Source organism: Drosophila pseudoobscura, chromosome 4 (genome assembly GCF_009870125.1).
Source record: "Drosophila pseudoobscura strain MV-25-SWS-2005 chromosome 4, UCI_Dpse_MV25, whole genome shotgun sequence".
In the NCBI taxonomy this organism is placed as follows: Eukaryota; Metazoa; Arthropoda; class Insecta; order Diptera; family Drosophilidae; genus Drosophila; species Drosophila pseudoobscura.
Window position 1 is genome coordinate 2,576,398 of NC_046681.1, and position 17,902 is coordinate 2,594,299.

At 46.5% G+C, this 17,902-nt stretch overlaps 1 protein-coding gene across 1 annotated transcript in view; it reads left to right on the forward strand.

The window, feature by feature from the left end:
* The window catches only part of LOC6899595 (Down syndrome cell adhesion molecule-like protein Dscam2), a 139,795-nt gene extending 129,439 nt beyond the window's left edge, over nt 1–10,356 (forward strand). The window contains 1 exon segment of the mRNA XM_033380836.1: nt 10,041–10,356. Coding sequence (XP_033236727.1) covers nt 10,041–10,309 — 269 coding nt within the window. The 3' untranslated portion in view covers nt 10,310–10,356.
* The last annotated feature ends 7,546 nt before the right edge of the window (nt 10,357–17,902 follow it).

Below are 17,902 nucleotides of genomic sequence, written 5' to 3' on the forward strand. Positions count from 1 at the left end.
GCGAACACTGACTCGATTAGTCGGGTGTTGCAGGAAGAGTTGCGTAAGGGGTTTATCGAGATGATGCACCAACTCAACGAGGTACTCCAGCCGGTTAGACAGCTGCAGCAGCAGAAGGAACCGCAGCGGAGGAGGTTCACCACGAGCAGGAGTATCGAGGAGCAATCCCGAAAAGGAAGCCGTCTAGCACGACTGATGCGCCGATTCCGCCACCAAAACCATTTTTGTCTCGCTCGGGGCGAGGTGGTATTGGTCCGGAACCGTCTTCAGGAGTAGGACAGACAGCATCCAGTGAGCAGCATCAACGGGGTGGGCATCAAGCGCGAAATTGGCGAAACCCAATAGCACACAGACACTCGGGTCAGGGTCGTGGCGAGGGTAGGAGAGCTGGTGGAATTCCTCGAGAAGATCCGCATCCAAATCCCCCGGGTAATAGACCTTGGCCACGGTGGGGCCGAGTCGAAAAATGGGACGTGACGTTCGACGGAGACAGCAACAAAATGACAGTCGAGGATTTTGTGTTCCGAATTGAATTCCTACAAGCCCAATGTTCCCCAAAGTTCCCTTTAGAACTTCATCCCACGGACAGCGCGTGGGATGAAGTTCTAAAGGGATTTCATCACCTGGTTACAGGAAACGCGCGAGAATGGTACTGGCAGTACATCCGTGATCATGGCGGTGGTGTTTGGCAGGAACTAAGGGGCGACTTAATTGCTCGTTTCCGAGGCACGGCGTCCGAGTTCGACCGCATGAGAGAACTGCGTCTACGGCTTACGGGTTTATTCCTTAGACCAACTGCGGGATGAGTGCGTGGAAATAGAGGCACATCTGAAGAGGAAGGCTCGATCTTCGTGGCGAGGAGCACCCAAAGCCACAAACTATGGTCGCGGGGCGAATGCGAACGTCAGCGAGGTCGCGCAGGATCGGTCGATTAGCGATGAAGAGGCAGAGGTCATTGAGGAAGCGCAAGTGACACAGCGTGTTCCACAGAAGTTGATTTGCTGGAACTGCGGGCAGACCGATCATGGCTTTAGGGATTGTATGGCATCGGAGAGGCGAATTTTCTGCTACCGGTGTGGAAAGCCCGATGCATATTGTCCAACCTGTCCGAATTGCGCGGGAAACGTGAAGAGGGGTGCGATCCAAGCAGGCGAATCACGCTCACAGAAGGGGCCTGCGCAGAGAAAGTAGAAGAAAATAAAAATGAATTAGATAGACGTAAATTGCATGCTAGGTTAAGGAACTTATCATATGAAGAGCGCTTAAGAAATTATTTAGAAACCAGAAATAGAATATTTTCTGAACTACGAGTGGATGGTATGCGAGCACTGTCGGTGCGGGTGAGAAAGGCGAGATCCCGTTTTAAGCAAAGGCGAGCTATAAGGAGGCAGGTGATTGCTTCAGTAAAGCGTTGGTGCAAGGAAGACCCGAGAGTTTTCGCAGAAATCTCTATAATGGGCGAGTCCGTGCGAGGCCTGTTAGATTCAGGCGCTACACACAGCATGCTAGGGTGTAATGGTCAGGAATTCCTGGAGAAGCTGGGCGTGGAGGCTCGTCGATATTCTTCTATAGTGAAGGTAGCGAATGGGGAAGATCGCGCAATCGTTGGCCGAGTGGAATTACCGGTGAAATACAAGGGAGAGGTAAAAAGATTAACGTTTTTCGTATGCCCTTTCTTGGAACAGGAAATTTACTTGGGGGTAGACTTTTGGCGGGTATTCTCATTGGCTCCTGAGGTGATGGGAGAAGGTCCAGTAGGGGCATCTCACAGATTAGTGGAAGAAGTGCTGGCTGATCAAGTCGCTCACTATGTGGAAGGCCCGGAGAAGGAGATAGTGCAGGAAGAATGGGAGTTGTCAGAAGAGCAAAAAGCAGCCTTGGATCAGGTGAAGGCAGAGTTTCTGACTTTCGAAGCCGTAGGCCTGGGGAGGACGTCGAGAGAGACTCACAAAATTCAATTGGTGGAGAAGGCCGAGCCTGTGAAGGATCGACATTACCCGCTGTCGCCAGCGATGCAGGAAGTGGTATGTGGTGAGGTGGACAAAATGTTGGCTTTGGGAGTCATCGAGTACAGTGATAGTCCGTGGAGCAACCGTACCACCGTGGTGCGAAGGCCGGGCAAAAATCGTTTCTGTCTCGATGCCCGAAAGCTCAACAAAGTAACCATCAAGGACGCTTACCCACTTCCTAGCATCGAGGGGATTTTGTCGCGTCTCGATCAGACGATATATATCTCCAGCGTCGACTTAAAATTCGCCTTTTGGCAAATCGAGCTGGACGAGCAGAGTCGACCATATACGGCGTTCACGGTGCCGGGACGCCCTCTGTATCAGTTCCGTATGATGCCCTTTGGCCTCTGCAACGCCGCACAACGCCTATGTAGACTGGTCGATAAGGTGATTCCGGTTGAGATGCGTTCAAACGTCTATGCGTATCTCGACGACTTGCTGATTATAGCTGAGGACTTCCAAACGCACGTGAAGATTCTGCGACAGGTTGCCGAGCGTCTACGAGAAGCAAATTTAACGATAGGGCTGAGCAAATCTCATTTTTGCTATAAAAACATTAAATACCTGGGATTTATAGTGGGAGGAGGAGCGCTGAAGATGGATCCGGATCGTGTGTCGGCCATTTTGCGCATTCCCGAGCCGCGATCTGTTCGAGAATTGCGTAGCTTCCTGGGAACTGCGGGCTGGTACCGGCGCTTTATGAAAAACTATGCTGAGATGGCCGGTCCGCTCACAGACGCCCTGAAAAAGTCGGGAAATGGAAAGTTTAAATTGACGGAGGAGGCAAAACGAGCCATGGGGGAGCTAAAAGCTGCACTCACCTCGGCACCAGTCCTGGTACACGCGGATTTCAAGCGGCACTTCTACATACAGTGCGACGCCTCACATTATGGGGTAGGAGCCGTACTCTTCCAACGGGATGACGAGCAGAACGAGAGGCCAATAGCGTTTTTCTCTGCCAAACTGAATTGCCACCAAAAAAACTACTCAGTGACAGAGAAGGAGTGTCTGGCAGCCCTCATGGCGATCCTTAAGTTCCGTCCGTACGTAGAGCTTATGCCGTTTACAGTCATAACTGACCACGCCAGTCTCAAATGGCTCATGACCATGAAGAACCTGGATGGTCGCTTAGCTCGTTGGTCCCTTCAACTGCAGGCCTTCGATTTCGGCATAGAACACCGGAAAGGAGCGGACAATGTAGTGGCAGATACATTGTCACGCAGTATTGAAGAGCTGGAAGTGGATCCGAGTAGTATCCTGGGTTTTGAAACGGTGGAGTTTGAATCTGGAGAATATCAGGAGTTAAGGAAGGAAATAACAGAGAACCAAGACCGCTTACCTGATCTCCAGATTGTTGACGGCATGATATTCAAGCGCATGCGCTTTGAACGATAGGATGATCAACTGGAGGGCGCCGTCTGGAAATTGTGGGTTCCGAGTTCGCTGACGGCCGCGTTGATAGACAAAGCACATTCGGAAGAGAAGACAGCGCACGGAGGAATCGCGAAAACCTTGCACTTATTGCGTAGGCAGTTTTACTGGCCGAACATGGCGATAGAGGTACGGGATTATATCCGACGGTGCACCGTGTGCAAGGAGTCGAAAGCGCCGAATTATCGGATGCAGGTCGGGATGGGGCAAGAAGTGGTCACTGAGCGCCCGTTCCAAAAATTTTATATTGATTTTTTGGGTAAATATCCGCGGTCAAAGAACGGTCAGGCGTGGATATTTATTGTAGTTGACCATTTCTCGAAGTTCACGTTCCTAAAGACCATGACTAAGGCCACAGCAAAGGAAGTTGTAAGATTCCTCGTTCACGAGGTGTTTTACAAGTTTGGAGTGCCGGAGATGATTCACTCGGACAATGGGGCTCAGTTCGTCTCGAAAACTTTTAAAGAGATGGCCGATGCATTCGGAGTCACTCATACGAGGACGCCAGTGTATTCTCCGCAGAGTAACGCAGCCGAACGCGTGAATCGCACAGTACTCAGCGCGATTCGGGCGTATCTGGAAGACGATCACCGGGACTGGGATGTGCATCTGCCGGAGATAGAACTGGCTATTAGGAACTCGGTTCACGAGGCGACAGGCGTAACGCCATTCTTTGCAGTCTTCGGGCAGCAAATGTATTTGCATGGGTCATGCTACAAGCTGGCAAAGCGACTGCGGTCAATCGGCGAGCATGACATATCGCTGCTGGTCAGGACAAGCGACAACTCATCCAAGAGAGGATTCGCGCTAGTTTACATCAGGCATACGAGAGCAGTAGGGTAAGGTACAACCAGCGAGCTTGGGTGTTTTACGCGAGGCCGGGACAAGAGGTATTCCGCCGAAATTTTGTCCTTAGTGACTTCGGAAAAGGCTTTAATGCCAAGTTCGCGCGCAAATTCATCCGATGCCGGGTAGTGAAGCCAGTAGGAGAGAACGCGTATGCTCTGGAGGACCTTAACGGCCGTCCCATAGGAGTGTACCACGCAAAAGACCTGAGAATGTAGTGAGGTGTGGCCTACGTTGGGCGCGGCAGAAGAATACAGGGCACGCCGGCGTGTGCTCAATAGTGTTCCGGAATCCGGTGGGCATGCCCACGCGTATGTTGTCCCTCCTGGGACTGACGACATACTCGTGGTGGTGTTCCAGTCCCACCTGAACGATAGGTGGCCAGGGCTGAGGGCGACGCGCCATCTAGCGGAAGTCCAGGGAGGCTCGATGGTGTATGGGGACATCGGGGGGAGCTGGAGCCGTTACTGGGGATATAAGGAAGAGAATAGGATTAGTTATATGTATTAGTAAGGGAAAAAGGGATAAATAGGAGTGAAAATATTAGAAAACGTGGATTGGATTATGGAAATCGTGGAGCGTGAACGGAGTAACGTCGAGATCTGAAATTTTGTGAATAAAACAAACAGTTTGAAGTGAGTACAGAAAAAGCGGGCAATAAAGTAGGTTGTAATGCAAAATTTTACAAGCAGCCGGCAAGGAATATAGCCACCAGAACCGGGCCGGAAGATTTCCTGGAGAGGAACACTGGAGTCCGAGAAAGTCGACTGCAGAGAAGAAGACGGTACAACGGGACCTGAGTGAGTTCGTTCCAGTTGCGCGTGTGTGAGCCAAGTAGCGCGGGACGTGTGAAGTGGGGGGGTGAAAGAGGTCGAGTGACGCCAGGGCGATTCTAGCCACACCGCACGATCGTTGCATCGCCGTCCAGTGCGTGCCACACGTTTGGGCTCTTTTACCAAGTGAAAACCTCGAAATCCTATTCACACACACACACACGCGCACACGTATACACGGACCTAGATAAATTTAGGGCTGACCGGCCACGGCCAGCGATCAGCGAGCCCACGTTATTGAACTTAAAGAAAAAAAAACATAATCCGCACTCCAAACACCGTTCCACATTAAATGTTATTTTGTTCCGTGTGTTGTCCTTTATTCTGTATTTAGTATAAGCTTAAAACGTTTAACGTAAAATCTTGGCCAGTGAAAAAAAAAATATGTAAAAACACCAACACCTTTCACGAACCTAAATCTGCGATCAGCTGGTCAATTCCAAAAGATTAACCCTTAGCGGGTGACGCGGGGGTCCCATCAGTCCACCGTATTTGGTCGAGTGATTTGTGGAAAATATTGTTTATTGTTTATGTCCCGGGGACCTTTAACAAGAGCTCTTGGTAGGTCAGGTCTCCGTAGGGGCCCGAGTTAAATTAACTCCCGTAAGACTGGATCCACTAATCTACACATATTCCATTACGAATGGGTGAGGGTATCCCTGTTGGTTAAACGAAATTTCAGCAGTTATTTCCGTGTTTGTCTTTGTGTCGAACGTTTTGGTGTTTCCCTTTTTTTTTTTGTGATAATTCTGAGTATAGCTATTTATTAATGAGAAATATGAAATTGTCAATTTATAATTATTAATGCTTGGATATAGACTGAAGTGTGATGCATTAAATTTAAAATAGAGGGAGGACGCGTGGCGTAAGCCATGGATTAGGCCAGCCGTTACCGTTCCAGCAGAGGGTGGCCAAAATGAACGTTGTGTTTGGTCACAGGTAGGGCGGGCGCGCGAAGTGGTAACACCCAAGCTTAAACCACTTGATAGCCGTCTGTTTATGATTTTCTTTGTTGTTGTTAGGTTGTTGTTAGTTTCGATGTCCCGAGAAGTAGTATGTCTCCTTTTTTTGTCTACATTTGGCGGGCAAAGGGGAACTACCCAGCCCTGGGGTCGACAGCTAGCCGGCATTGCCCTCTGGGAAACAAGCTAAATGTAACATACACTGATGGATAAAAAAAAAAAAAAACGACAGTCGTTGCCGCCGGCTTCACATCTGGGCACTCCTCGGCACTTCGTACGGGGAAACGAAAATTGGTCTAGACCCAGATCTATATTTCGGGTAGAAATTGGTTGACCGTTTACATAGCTTTAATAATTTCCACAGAATTGGACGGCCTCCAATATATCGCGGGTCCGTGACACATAAGGTGCTCGCGCCCGCAAAGCGACTGATGAGCCGATCTTTTAAGCCTCCCGCTTTGTGCTGCTCGGCCTAGCGCTGGGAATTTTTGGTACGGAGCTGTAGTTGGGCGAGGAGCATAAGTCTCTTGTCGCGGGCGGAGGCCCTAATATTGGGGAAATTGTTGTTGCGAGCTTTCGTATTGGGGTTCAGACAGGTACCCAAACGATTGCCCGAATTTTAGGCCGGTACTAACCGCCAATCTGAAAAATTAATTTCCTACAATAAAAAAAGCACTACCCTACGCCACGAGTGTATGTGGTGTATATTAGCGACGCTGAAATACATACCAATTGAAATTGGCACTTAACACACTCCTCCTTTTTTTTCTTTATACTTGGACTGGACAAAAATAGCACGTCTGTCTTCGCCAACAGTTTTTCTTCCAAGAGACCGAGGCTAGATCTGCACAGTCTGAGACCCCCAGTACAGCGTTAAACTTGCGAATCCTCCATTTTCGAATTGACGCCGTAATTATTAAAGTTTCATCTCAATAAACAGAAAAAAAAACCGCTCTACTTCGTTTACCTTTTAACTTGAATTGAGGCGGCAAAGTTGAATAACATAGGGAGACCAATATCCCTTCTTGGTACTTTTCCAAATGTTCCCTTTTTGTGGATCCCAGTATTTATACCTTTTTATACCCGATACTCAAAATGAGTATTGGGGTATATTAGATTTGTGGTGAAAGTGGATGTGTGTAACGTCCAGAAGGAATCGTTTCCGACCCCATAAAGTATATATATTCTTGATCAGCATCAATAGCCGAGTCGATTGAGCCATGTCTGTCTGTCCGTCTGTCCGTCCGTCCGTCTGTCCGTCTGTCCGTCCGTCCGTCTGTCCGTCAGTCCGTCCCCTTCAGCGCCTAATGCTCAAAGACTATAAGAACTAGAGCAACGATGTTTTGGATCCAGACTTCTGTGATATGTCACTGCTCCAAAAATATTTCAAAACTTTGCCCCGCCCACTTCCGCCCCCACAAAGGGCGAAAATCTGTGGCATCCACAATTTTAAAGATACAAGAAAACCAAAAACGCAGAATCGTAGAGAATGACCATATCTTTTAGACTGCAGAATCTGAATTGGATCGTATTACTATTATAGCCAGCATCAAGAAAACAATTTCATTTTTTCTCGCCCTGTCTCTCTCTAACACACACGTAGCATAGGCGGCTTTGCTTAGAGTAAAACATTAGCGCCTAGATCTCAGAGACTATAAAAGCTAGATCAACCAAATTTGGTATCCACACTCCTAATATATCGGACCGAGACGAGTTTGTTTCAAAATTTTGCCACACCCCCTTCCGCCCCCGCAAAGGATGCAAGTCTGGGGATATTCACAAATCTCAGAGACTATTAAAGCTAGAGTAACCAAATTTAGTATCCGCACTCCTGTTAGATCTCACTATAAAACGTATATCTCAAAATTTCGCCCCACCCCCTTCCGCCCCCACAAAGGACGAAAATCTGTTGCATCCACAATATTGCAGATTTGAGAAAACTAAAAACGCAGAATCATAGATAACGACCATATCTATCAGATTGCTGATTCTGGATCAGATCAGATCATTTTTATAGCCAAAAGGAACAAATCAATTTGCATTGGCTACGCAGCGCCCGACATCACGCTCAGACTGATTTTATGTCTCTCTCGCACGCACTCTTTGTCGTGTCGTTTTATATTAGCGGCGTCTGCCGGAGGAGAGCCATACTGACTTAGTATCGGGTATAACCGTAGAGTTGCGGTGTCCGCAGCAACTCACAACGTTCAACCTCGTTTTTTATACGTTACTCTTTCAAACCACTTCAGTGATCCACAGGCACTTGAAATTGTAGTTTTGCTGATTCAGACGTGACTATTTTGTGATCCGGCACTGCCATCAGTAGCTACTCTAATTTTGTTATATCCAGGCAGAATGTTCACGCTATGCTGGATTAATCAATTCCTTAATATTACATTTGTTTTCTTAGACATTAAAAAAATCCAAAAACAGGTGCAAAGCCTCTTCAGCGGTGTAAGGATGCAATTCTTTGTTTTCAGTTTCTTGTATAATCTGAACACTCATCGAGGCTTTTTATTGGTCTTTCTGTGTTTTTCTGTGTCTTTCTGTTAAATATTGAGTAAATGGATTCATTAGTACCTCCTATTTTTTACAGTAATTCAACTTTAACTTGATTTTAAAAAAACAGAAATCGCCGATTTTTCCCGAGAATTTGTTGTATTTGTTCTTTAAATATTCCTTTACCTAAGTTTATATCGATTTAACTGACGCAACCCCGCAACTGATGGAAGTCCGATTCCAGGCGCCTATAAAACTCTTTAACACCTCTTTTTGGCCCCACTGGATCGTCAGGATCGGGGCGAGGGAGTTAGGGCTATGAGGATGGAATAGAGCGGGAAGCGACGGTCATATGCTCGGGGCTCCGACCATATGAAAGGCAAGGAGAGAGGGAAGTCTTTTATATGGTAGTTTTATTGGATCATTTATGTTCCTGTCTGTATACTTTTAAAAGCATTTCTACTCTATGCATTTCTCTATCTTGGCCGTCGGCCAGATCACTGTGGGTCGCATTTCTGCCGTCTCTCGCGTGTCGGTTATTACTCTACTCGAGCTGATCGTCGTCGTGTGCCTTCGTTCCGGATGCGTGGAAAAATATTTTCAAGGAAAAAGTGTTTAGAAAAATTAACTTATTAACTAAATGGTCCGTATGGTCCTGCAGCTTCTGCGCCCTACGGGTCAACGAACCCGTCAAGTTTTGTAAAGTTGATAGCTCAATCTTGGCCCATTCTGCAACTATAGCTTATTTTAAGTCCTTGTTATAGTATTGGCTTGTACAGGAATACACTTTTACTGCAAGTATGCCCCACAGATCCTTAATTGGATTTACTCCAGACTGATTACCGGAAACTTCTACAACGGTATATTTTAGTCATAGAAAACCATGGCAACATGGCTCTGCGCATTATACTGTCCAATGTCCATTGATTACCATGGAAATGCTCAGAAAATATAATAGTTTTACTTTCTACCAATTCCATATATGCTTGAGAATTCATCCGGCCGCATATAAAAAATATTTCCTTTAGCACCAAAGGCAGCCCACTTGTACCTATCACACATATAGTTCCCGTGGCAATGAATGTTACTTGTCGCAGTTTCAGGTTCAGGTTCTTCCATCTTATGACATTTACCTCTCACTCACACTCACCTACGATCACGTTCGAAGTCGGCTCTCATCAGCTCGCAACTTCAAGCCTCCCTAAACTAGTCTTAACTCGAGCACGGTATTAAAATAGGCAAGGGACAAGGATAACGGACCAAGGTACATAAGACCAGAAAATATGCATCTATTGGAAGATACTGAGGAAAAATGTGCGCGTAACCAACAGACCAAAATACACTTAGACTAGTCTATCGATTCGACTTAAATGCAGTATAATCAAAGCCAGATCACTTAAAACTGCGGGACAAGGTTGCATAGAAACAGACAGATTATAAAATGTTATATATATTTGCAGGTGCCTGGACCCCATGCCCACCGACTACTGCTTCTTTGACCCGCCATAAAAGTAAAGGTGACCACCACCAACGGAATTTAGCCAGCGACAGACTTACTCATATACATTTGGGCAAGGCGCAGCCCAACATTCAAATATGCCCAGCAGTATACCCAACCGGAAATGACATAAAGATACCATTAATAGTGACTACAGCAAATCCATTAACAGCCAATGCAACAAAAAAAATAGCATCTCCCAATAGTCGCGAGCATATATCGAAATTTTAATGCAAAACAAGAATGTCTTAATTCATATATTACGACCTCAAATTAAATCGCTGACGACATATAAACTTACAATTAAAAAAAATTCGATTCAGACAGTTCTCTGTAAATTATCACGGAACGAAAATATCATTGAACGGTGTGCAATTTAAAGCATTTAGCTATTTTACTAGCACAAATAAATAATTACATATATACAACTATCTAAGAACCCAAGTATTACATTGTTGCATTTACTTAGATAATATAGCATATCCATACATATGTAAATTAAGTGTATTTATCTTCAATATATATATAATTTGAAATCAATTGGACAGGCTGCACTGAACCAATATATATGTAAAAAGTACATATGTACATTCGTATGACAATTAAATAGTCGTAAAAAAATTGAGATTCGATTTGGCTCTAAACTTCTACCAGTATTCTACGAACCTGTCGTAGATCAGCCGACGATTAAAAAATTTCCATATTGCAAAATTTGTTTTTTTATCCATAACAAAGCTTTCTTAGTTTATGTTTTTTATTTATAATATTATAACATAGTTTTGCATATCAGAATGTTAAGCATTTCATTAAAATAAACAGTTAAGATAATGGAACTAAGAACATTCCCTCCTGCAGCTCTGAAACATAACGTATTTAGATTATATCTACAGTGATAGATGTCCACATTATATTTTTTCATTGGATTCAATAACTTCGCCTGGCCGCACGTTTCTTCATTGGCACAATTATAAGAAACTGCAAACTCATACATTATGATTAGATTGTCTAGAGACAACGTTTGAAAATGTGAAAAATTTTTGCAATCGCAAAATGTTTTCAGTTTTTGGTTAGAATTTATATCAAGGCTGAATATAAAATGAATATCATTATAAAAGACTTATGATTTATTCAAAATGTTCAGTTCAATGGTTATGTTCTCATTTTTTGTTTCTTTGATGTGTTCCTTATTTTTATTTCGTAATATTTGTTTAAGACAATGCATAGGATAATGAACGGTCAATTTATATGTGAATTTAAAGTAAGCGTAGTATAATAGACAAATAGGAATTGTATTTATAAGAAATTATTTTATTTAGAAATAAACATGTAACTGGTTACAAACGAGGCTTGTTTTTTCTTTGTGTCGGTCTTTTTATACCCGATACTCAAAATGAGTATTGGGGTATATTAGATTTGTGGTAAAAGTGGATCCAGAAGGAATCGTGTCCGACCCCATAAAGTATATATATTCTTGATCAGCATCAATAGCCGAGTCGATTGAGTCATGTCTGTCTGTCCGTCTGTCCGTCTGACCTCCGCTATTGCTTTGGCCCGCCATTAAAGTCCGCACTCTACGTCTCGCACTCCCCTCTTAGCTTCCGCAGCTGTGGAATGTGGATCTTAACTTGAACTCACTCTGGGGTAGTGTTGGGTAAACATTGCTCATTTTAGTGAACATGTTCTTTTTAAGTAAGTGAGTCAACTCACTCATATTGCTCACTTGCTCTCTTAGATTGCTCAGTTACTCACTTGCTCAGTTGCTCACTTGCTCAGTTGCTGACTTGCTCTCTCAGTTGTTCACTATTCATGCACAGATGGTTCCAAATTTCACTATACTTTCGAATTAGCGCATACTGAATTTTTGAAAGAGTAAACAGCTTTGCTGGTAAGTAAACGTAAATATGAGGTGCAAAATTGCGCAAAAAGTGAGTAGAGAACAAGTGAACACAAATGAACAAGTGAACAACAAAGAACAAGTGAGCAAAAAAGAACAAGCTCACTTAAGTGAACAACTCTTTTTTGTTCACTCACTCATGAGCAACACAACAATACCCTGGGGGCAGGCGGGGCCTGTCTTCCTGTTGCTGTATTCACTTCACTGCACTTCTTCGAACCGTACCGGGTATCACTCTTACGTTTCTGCGGGGTTTTAACGTGCGCGCACGATCACTTATCCACGAAAAAGAGATCGCTTCGTCGCCGCAGCCTCCTTTTATAACCCCGCCTTTACGGGCCCCGGCTCGGCGTAAACTATCCATCGCCGTCTCCTGGCTTCCACGGCCTTCGTAACGGGACCTGGCCGGTGGCGTGATCCCATGCCCTTATTTGGTCATGCGTCGGATCACTGCCCGCCCGATCCCGCCGTCTCCTCTGCCTCTCGCGTGTCTCTCTCTCTCTGAGAGCGGGACACTTCTCCTCTCGGGGCCCTTGGCCTCTTCGCCGCATCCGGATATCCGTGGGTATCCGGACTGACCTTCGCCTTATCCAGCCAACCATCAGCCTTTATCCGGCCGTTTCACAGCCTTTATCCGGCCGTTCCACAGCCTTATCCGGCTGTGCTTTGGTCGAATTCGGCCTGTGGGAACCGCGGTTCCCCACACCCCCCTCTTTCTTCCCGTAGCGGAATACTCCCGTTTTCCGCGACCTCGCGACGGAGTGTGCCTTCCCAATTCAAACGGATCTATTTCGCTCGCGCTCTTTATTGCACCTGGGATCACGGCCGCCCTGACGCCCTCTGGCGATATTGCTCGGGCGGCGCTGCCAGCCCTTGCAATTTTCTGGCTGGGGCTGACTTCCTGCCTATCGATAAGGTGTAGGGGCGTTTATGCGATTCACTCGATATTCCCCCAAGTAAGTATTCCTCTGCTTTTCTTTTTCGCCTTCTCTTTATTCATTTTCTTTCCTTCTAGTTTTCCGTTTGTTTTTATACCCGATACTCAAAATGAGTATTGGGGTATATTAGATTTGTGGTAAAAGTGGATGTGTGTAACGTCCAGAAGGAATCGTTTCCGACCCCATAAAGTATATATATTCTTGATCAGCATCAATAGCCGAGTCGATTGAGCCATGTCTGTCTGTCCGTCTGCCCGTCCGTCCGTCTGTCCGTCTGTCCGTCCCCTTCAGCGCCTAATGCTCAAAGACTATAAGAGCTAGAGCAACGATGTTTTGGATCCAGACTTCTGTGATATGTCACTGCTACAAATATATTTCAAAACTTTGCCCCGCCCACTTCCGCCCCCACAAAGGGCGAAAATCTGTGGCATCCACAATTTCGACGATACGAGAAAACTAAAAACGCAGAATCGTAGAAGATGACTATATCTTCTAGAGTGCAAAATCTGAACCAGATCGTATAATTATTACAGCCAGAATCACGAAAACAATTTCACTCTTTCTCGCTCTGTCTCACTCTAACACACAGGTTTCATGGTCGGTTTTGCCAATTGTAAAATATGAGTTCAAGGATCTCAGAACCTATAAAAGCCAGAGCAACCAAATTTGGTATCCACACTCCTGTGATATCGGACCTTGACCGTTTCCTGTCCAAATTTCGCCACACCCCCTTCCGCCCCCGCAAAGGACGAAAATCTGAGGCAACCACAAATCTCAGAGACTATTAAGGCTAGAGTAACCAAATTTGGTACACACACTCCTTTAAGATGTCACTATAAAACGTATATCTCAGAATTTCGCCCCACCCCCATCCGCCCCCACAAAGGACGAAAATCTGTTGCATCCACAATATTGCAAATTTGAGAAAACTAAAAACGCAGAATCATAGATAATGACCATATCTATCAGATTGCTGAATCTGGATCAGATCAGATCATTTTTATAGCCAAAAGGAACAAATCAATTTGCAGTGGCTACGCAGCGCCCGACATCACGCTCAGACTGATTTTCTGTCTCTCTCGCACGCACTCTTTGTCGTGTCGTTTAATATTAGCGGCGTCTGCCGGAGGAGAGCCATACTGACTTAGTATCGGGTATAACCGTAGAGTTGCGGTGTCCGCAGCAACTCACAACGTTCCCCCTCGTTTTTTTTGGATATTGTTGTGTTAGATAACTACATTTTATTTTTGCTTATTCTAATTTTCATTTAACCCTTTATTTCTGTTTATTTTAATTGCTATTTACTTCATACATGCTAACGTTGACCTGTCTTCGTCATCCCGTGCTGATTGGACCCTCCTTGGCCTGGGTGAGTTCTCCCGACCCGGATGACTTTTACTCAAACCTTCCTCCCTTTCCAGTTCGCCCTCTGCCCTCAATGCGGGCCGTTTGCCGCGATTCCTTTGGCGAATCTTTGGCTCTCATCCCAGGGCAACTCCTATGCGCCACCGGCCGGACTCTTTTGACAGGTGTCTCCCCCACACAGTGGCTCGGACCCGAGGATCATCCGACTCCTCGCCCGGTAGTCCACGCATGAGCGGCACCCGTCGTTCCAGCCCGACGCTCGTAGTTGCCCTGTTAGTCCGCGTTGAGGCGTGAGCCTGGCCCCTGGGTTTTTTCTGGTCATCCGCTGTCTGAGATTACCCTCCCCGACCCAGGATTCGCTTCTCAGCTTTGGGCGACGCGTTTCCTGTTCAGGTTTGCTGTGCTCTTGTTTTTCTCGTTTTATTTTTATACTTACTAATTTTCTCCTTTCTCCAACCACGGTCTTCCTGTTCCTTTTTTTTTGTTTTTGTTTTTAGTCTAAGTGCACAAGCGTGCTGACCTGCGTCACCCTGCGTGCTGACGAGTCTCGTGCGTGTCCTTCGCGGCACCCTTCCCCAGTATCACTGCGTGGCACTCTACCGTTCCTGGTCCTGCGTGACCCTTTAGAGCGACCCATTATAGCCATTCCCCTTCACCCCTGTGTCTCTCGCTCCTCGGGTTGGGGTTTCAGATCTCGTATGTGTGCCGTTGTCCTCTTCCTGTCGCCCTCCTTTCTGAGGTGGCAGATAACTGGGGATATAAAGTCCTCTATCCGGTATGGCCCATCGTACTTTGGTGCCAGCTTCGGGACAAATCCCTCCGCTGCATTGGAAAGGTGGTGCTGGTTGGCCCATACGACCTCTCCCACTTTGGGTCTCCACGGTCTTCTTCTCAGGTTGTAATGCCTGGCCTGATCCTGGGCTGCCCTTTCCAAGTTGCGTCGAACCAACTGAAACAGCTCCTTTAATTTCTTCGCATTTTCATCCGGCGTCTCTGTGCTTTGTCCCGTGCCTACCGTCTCCTCGTCATATGGGGCCTTTGGCAGCCGGGGTTCCCTTCCCTGCACCACGAACGCCGGTGAATATCCCGTTGCATCCGACACTCCCGAATTCATGGTCAGCATCAGCTCCGGCCATTTTTCGTCCCAACACCTTTGATCACCCTCGGTGAACTGGGCTATCATGGTCTTTACCGTTCTGTTCGTTCGCTCTGTCGGATTCTCTTGCGGCGTTTATGGCGCCGTAAACTGGTGACGAACTCCTAGCTGCTCCAGGAATCTTTTAAATGTCCTGCTTGTGAACTGCACCCCATTGTCCGTAATAAAGTCTTTGGGCGCCCCAAAACGGTATATTATGCGCTCTCGACAGGCCTTTATTAATGCCTCGGCCGTGGCCTTCCTCAGCGGCACCAACTCGGTCCACTTTGAGAATCGATCCACTAGCACCAACAGCATCGAGTACCCATGCTTCGACCTCGGCAGAGGACCCACAAAGTCAGCGCACACCGTTGCCCACGGTTCTTCGGGCACCTGTGTCAACATTTCCCCTGCTGCTTGTAGCTGACTTGGCTTAAAACAAAGACATAGCTCACACTTCCGCACGTAGGCCCTAACGTCCCTGTACATCCCTGGCCAGTAATATCTTGCCGCCACCCGTGGCGCGGTTCTCCTTCCGCCGGCGTGGCTTGCTTCCTGGTTATCGTGGCTTTCCTTTAAACCCCTTTCCCAGGCATCTTTCGGCACACATAATTTCCACGAGGCGACTTCTTCGCTCCCTGCCCGGTGAGGAATGTGCCGATACAAGTTTTCCCAAATTTGGTATACACACTCCTAAGATATCGGACCTTAACGAGTTTGTTTCAAAATTTCGCCACACCCCCTTCCGCCCCCGCAAAGGACGAAAATCTGGGGCATCCACAAATCTCAGAGACTATTAACGCTAAAGTAACCAAATTTAGTATCCGCACTCCTGTTAGATCTCACTATAAAACGTATATCTCAAAATTTTTCCGCACCCCGTTCCGCCTACACAAAGGACGAAAATCTGTTGCATCCACAATATTGCAGATTCGAGAAAACTAAATGTTCAGGCCAGCAGTAAACCATTTCTGCGCACTGTGCCAACTCCGTGCGCCCCGGTCCCAACTCGCTCTCGCGCCCTCGGAGGGGCGCTCGGATCCACAATCCACGATCCATTCGGCGCTCACGGCAGCAAAAGCATCATAAGGCATAGAGTTAGTTAGTTACGTTTTCACCCCCGCTTCAACCTGTCGACATACCGCGCGAATACCCAATAACTACATGAACAATATATATATATACACACAACGAAACCCATCGGCCTTTCCTTTCTGTGACGACTGCTAGGAGTTTAACCTGGAACATACCCCTCGCCGTTGGATAATTGAACCTCGATCCGCCCCACTACAAACATTGGTCCTTCGAGCCGGATCTTCGCCTTCCCCATAAGGAGAAGCTCACCCCAGCCAGCATCCGCGGATCGCTCCAAGTTCAAGATAAGTACTCTTCGATTGTGCCTAACAACAGTGCAGTGATTTTGTGCGAGTTTTCCATCCCAGTCCGAGTTCCCGTGGCATATGTATGTATAAATTAAGTCTACCGCCGTTATCTCGATGATCAGCGACGCTATGTGGGTAATTAGCTGGCGATAGTGGCCTCTTCCTTTGATGAGGTAACGGTGGATCCGGCGATTGAAACTGGATCAATGATGATTATGTTGTGTGATGGATCCGGCGAGCGAAACGGGATCAATGATAATTATGTTGTGGGACTTTCCCAACTATAATTGATAACACACTGAATTTTATTTACGGCAGTGCCGGAGCTTTAATCGTTCGTCTTATTAGAATGCGATCTGAACTGAGACTGACTTTACAGAAATGTCTTTGCTTAAGCTTACCCTACGAAGTCAATGCATCGCGCCATACCCCAGAGTCGGCATGCCGACTCAACACTCTTCCGCAAACAGCACGGGTGACCGTTTTCACTTGCTGTGTGCAGAATTCTTGGCAGCGCGTCAGCATTGTTTGCTGAGGGCAACCAAATACTTATGATTACCTGCTGCGTACTTAGAAATAACAATGTATGACAGAGAGAGTTCATATTATATGCTTAGTTGTTAACTACCCCCCCCCCCCTCAGGATGATGACCGTCCTCGGTCATATTAAAGTTGTCCAAAGCCCTCTGCACCCTCAATGTGGCTCGCTTTCTCCTTAGCACCATGAAAAGGACGAATGAGCCAATTAGTCCGACGTTCAGGACCGCACCAACCGTGAACCAGAATTTGGGTGAGCCCGCCGCAGTTACATCCTCCTTGAAATCTCGAATTGATTGCAAGTTGTTGATGTTCATACGAGGCAGGAGTGGTATGCTTAATGTCGGGTCATGTCCGATGATGTTTAGGAGTGGTGACCTCACGGTGCCAGGCTGCTTGCTTGGTGATTTGCGCAAGTTTACAAATTCTGTGCCATTAATAGCTGCAGACCGTTCGAAAGTTATCAAGAAGGTTCCTGAGACAGTCACTTCTGCTACATCATCTGTTCGGACGCGCGCTGTCGCTTCGTTGATAATCACGACGCCGTCATCTACAGGTGTTATCGCTTTCAGG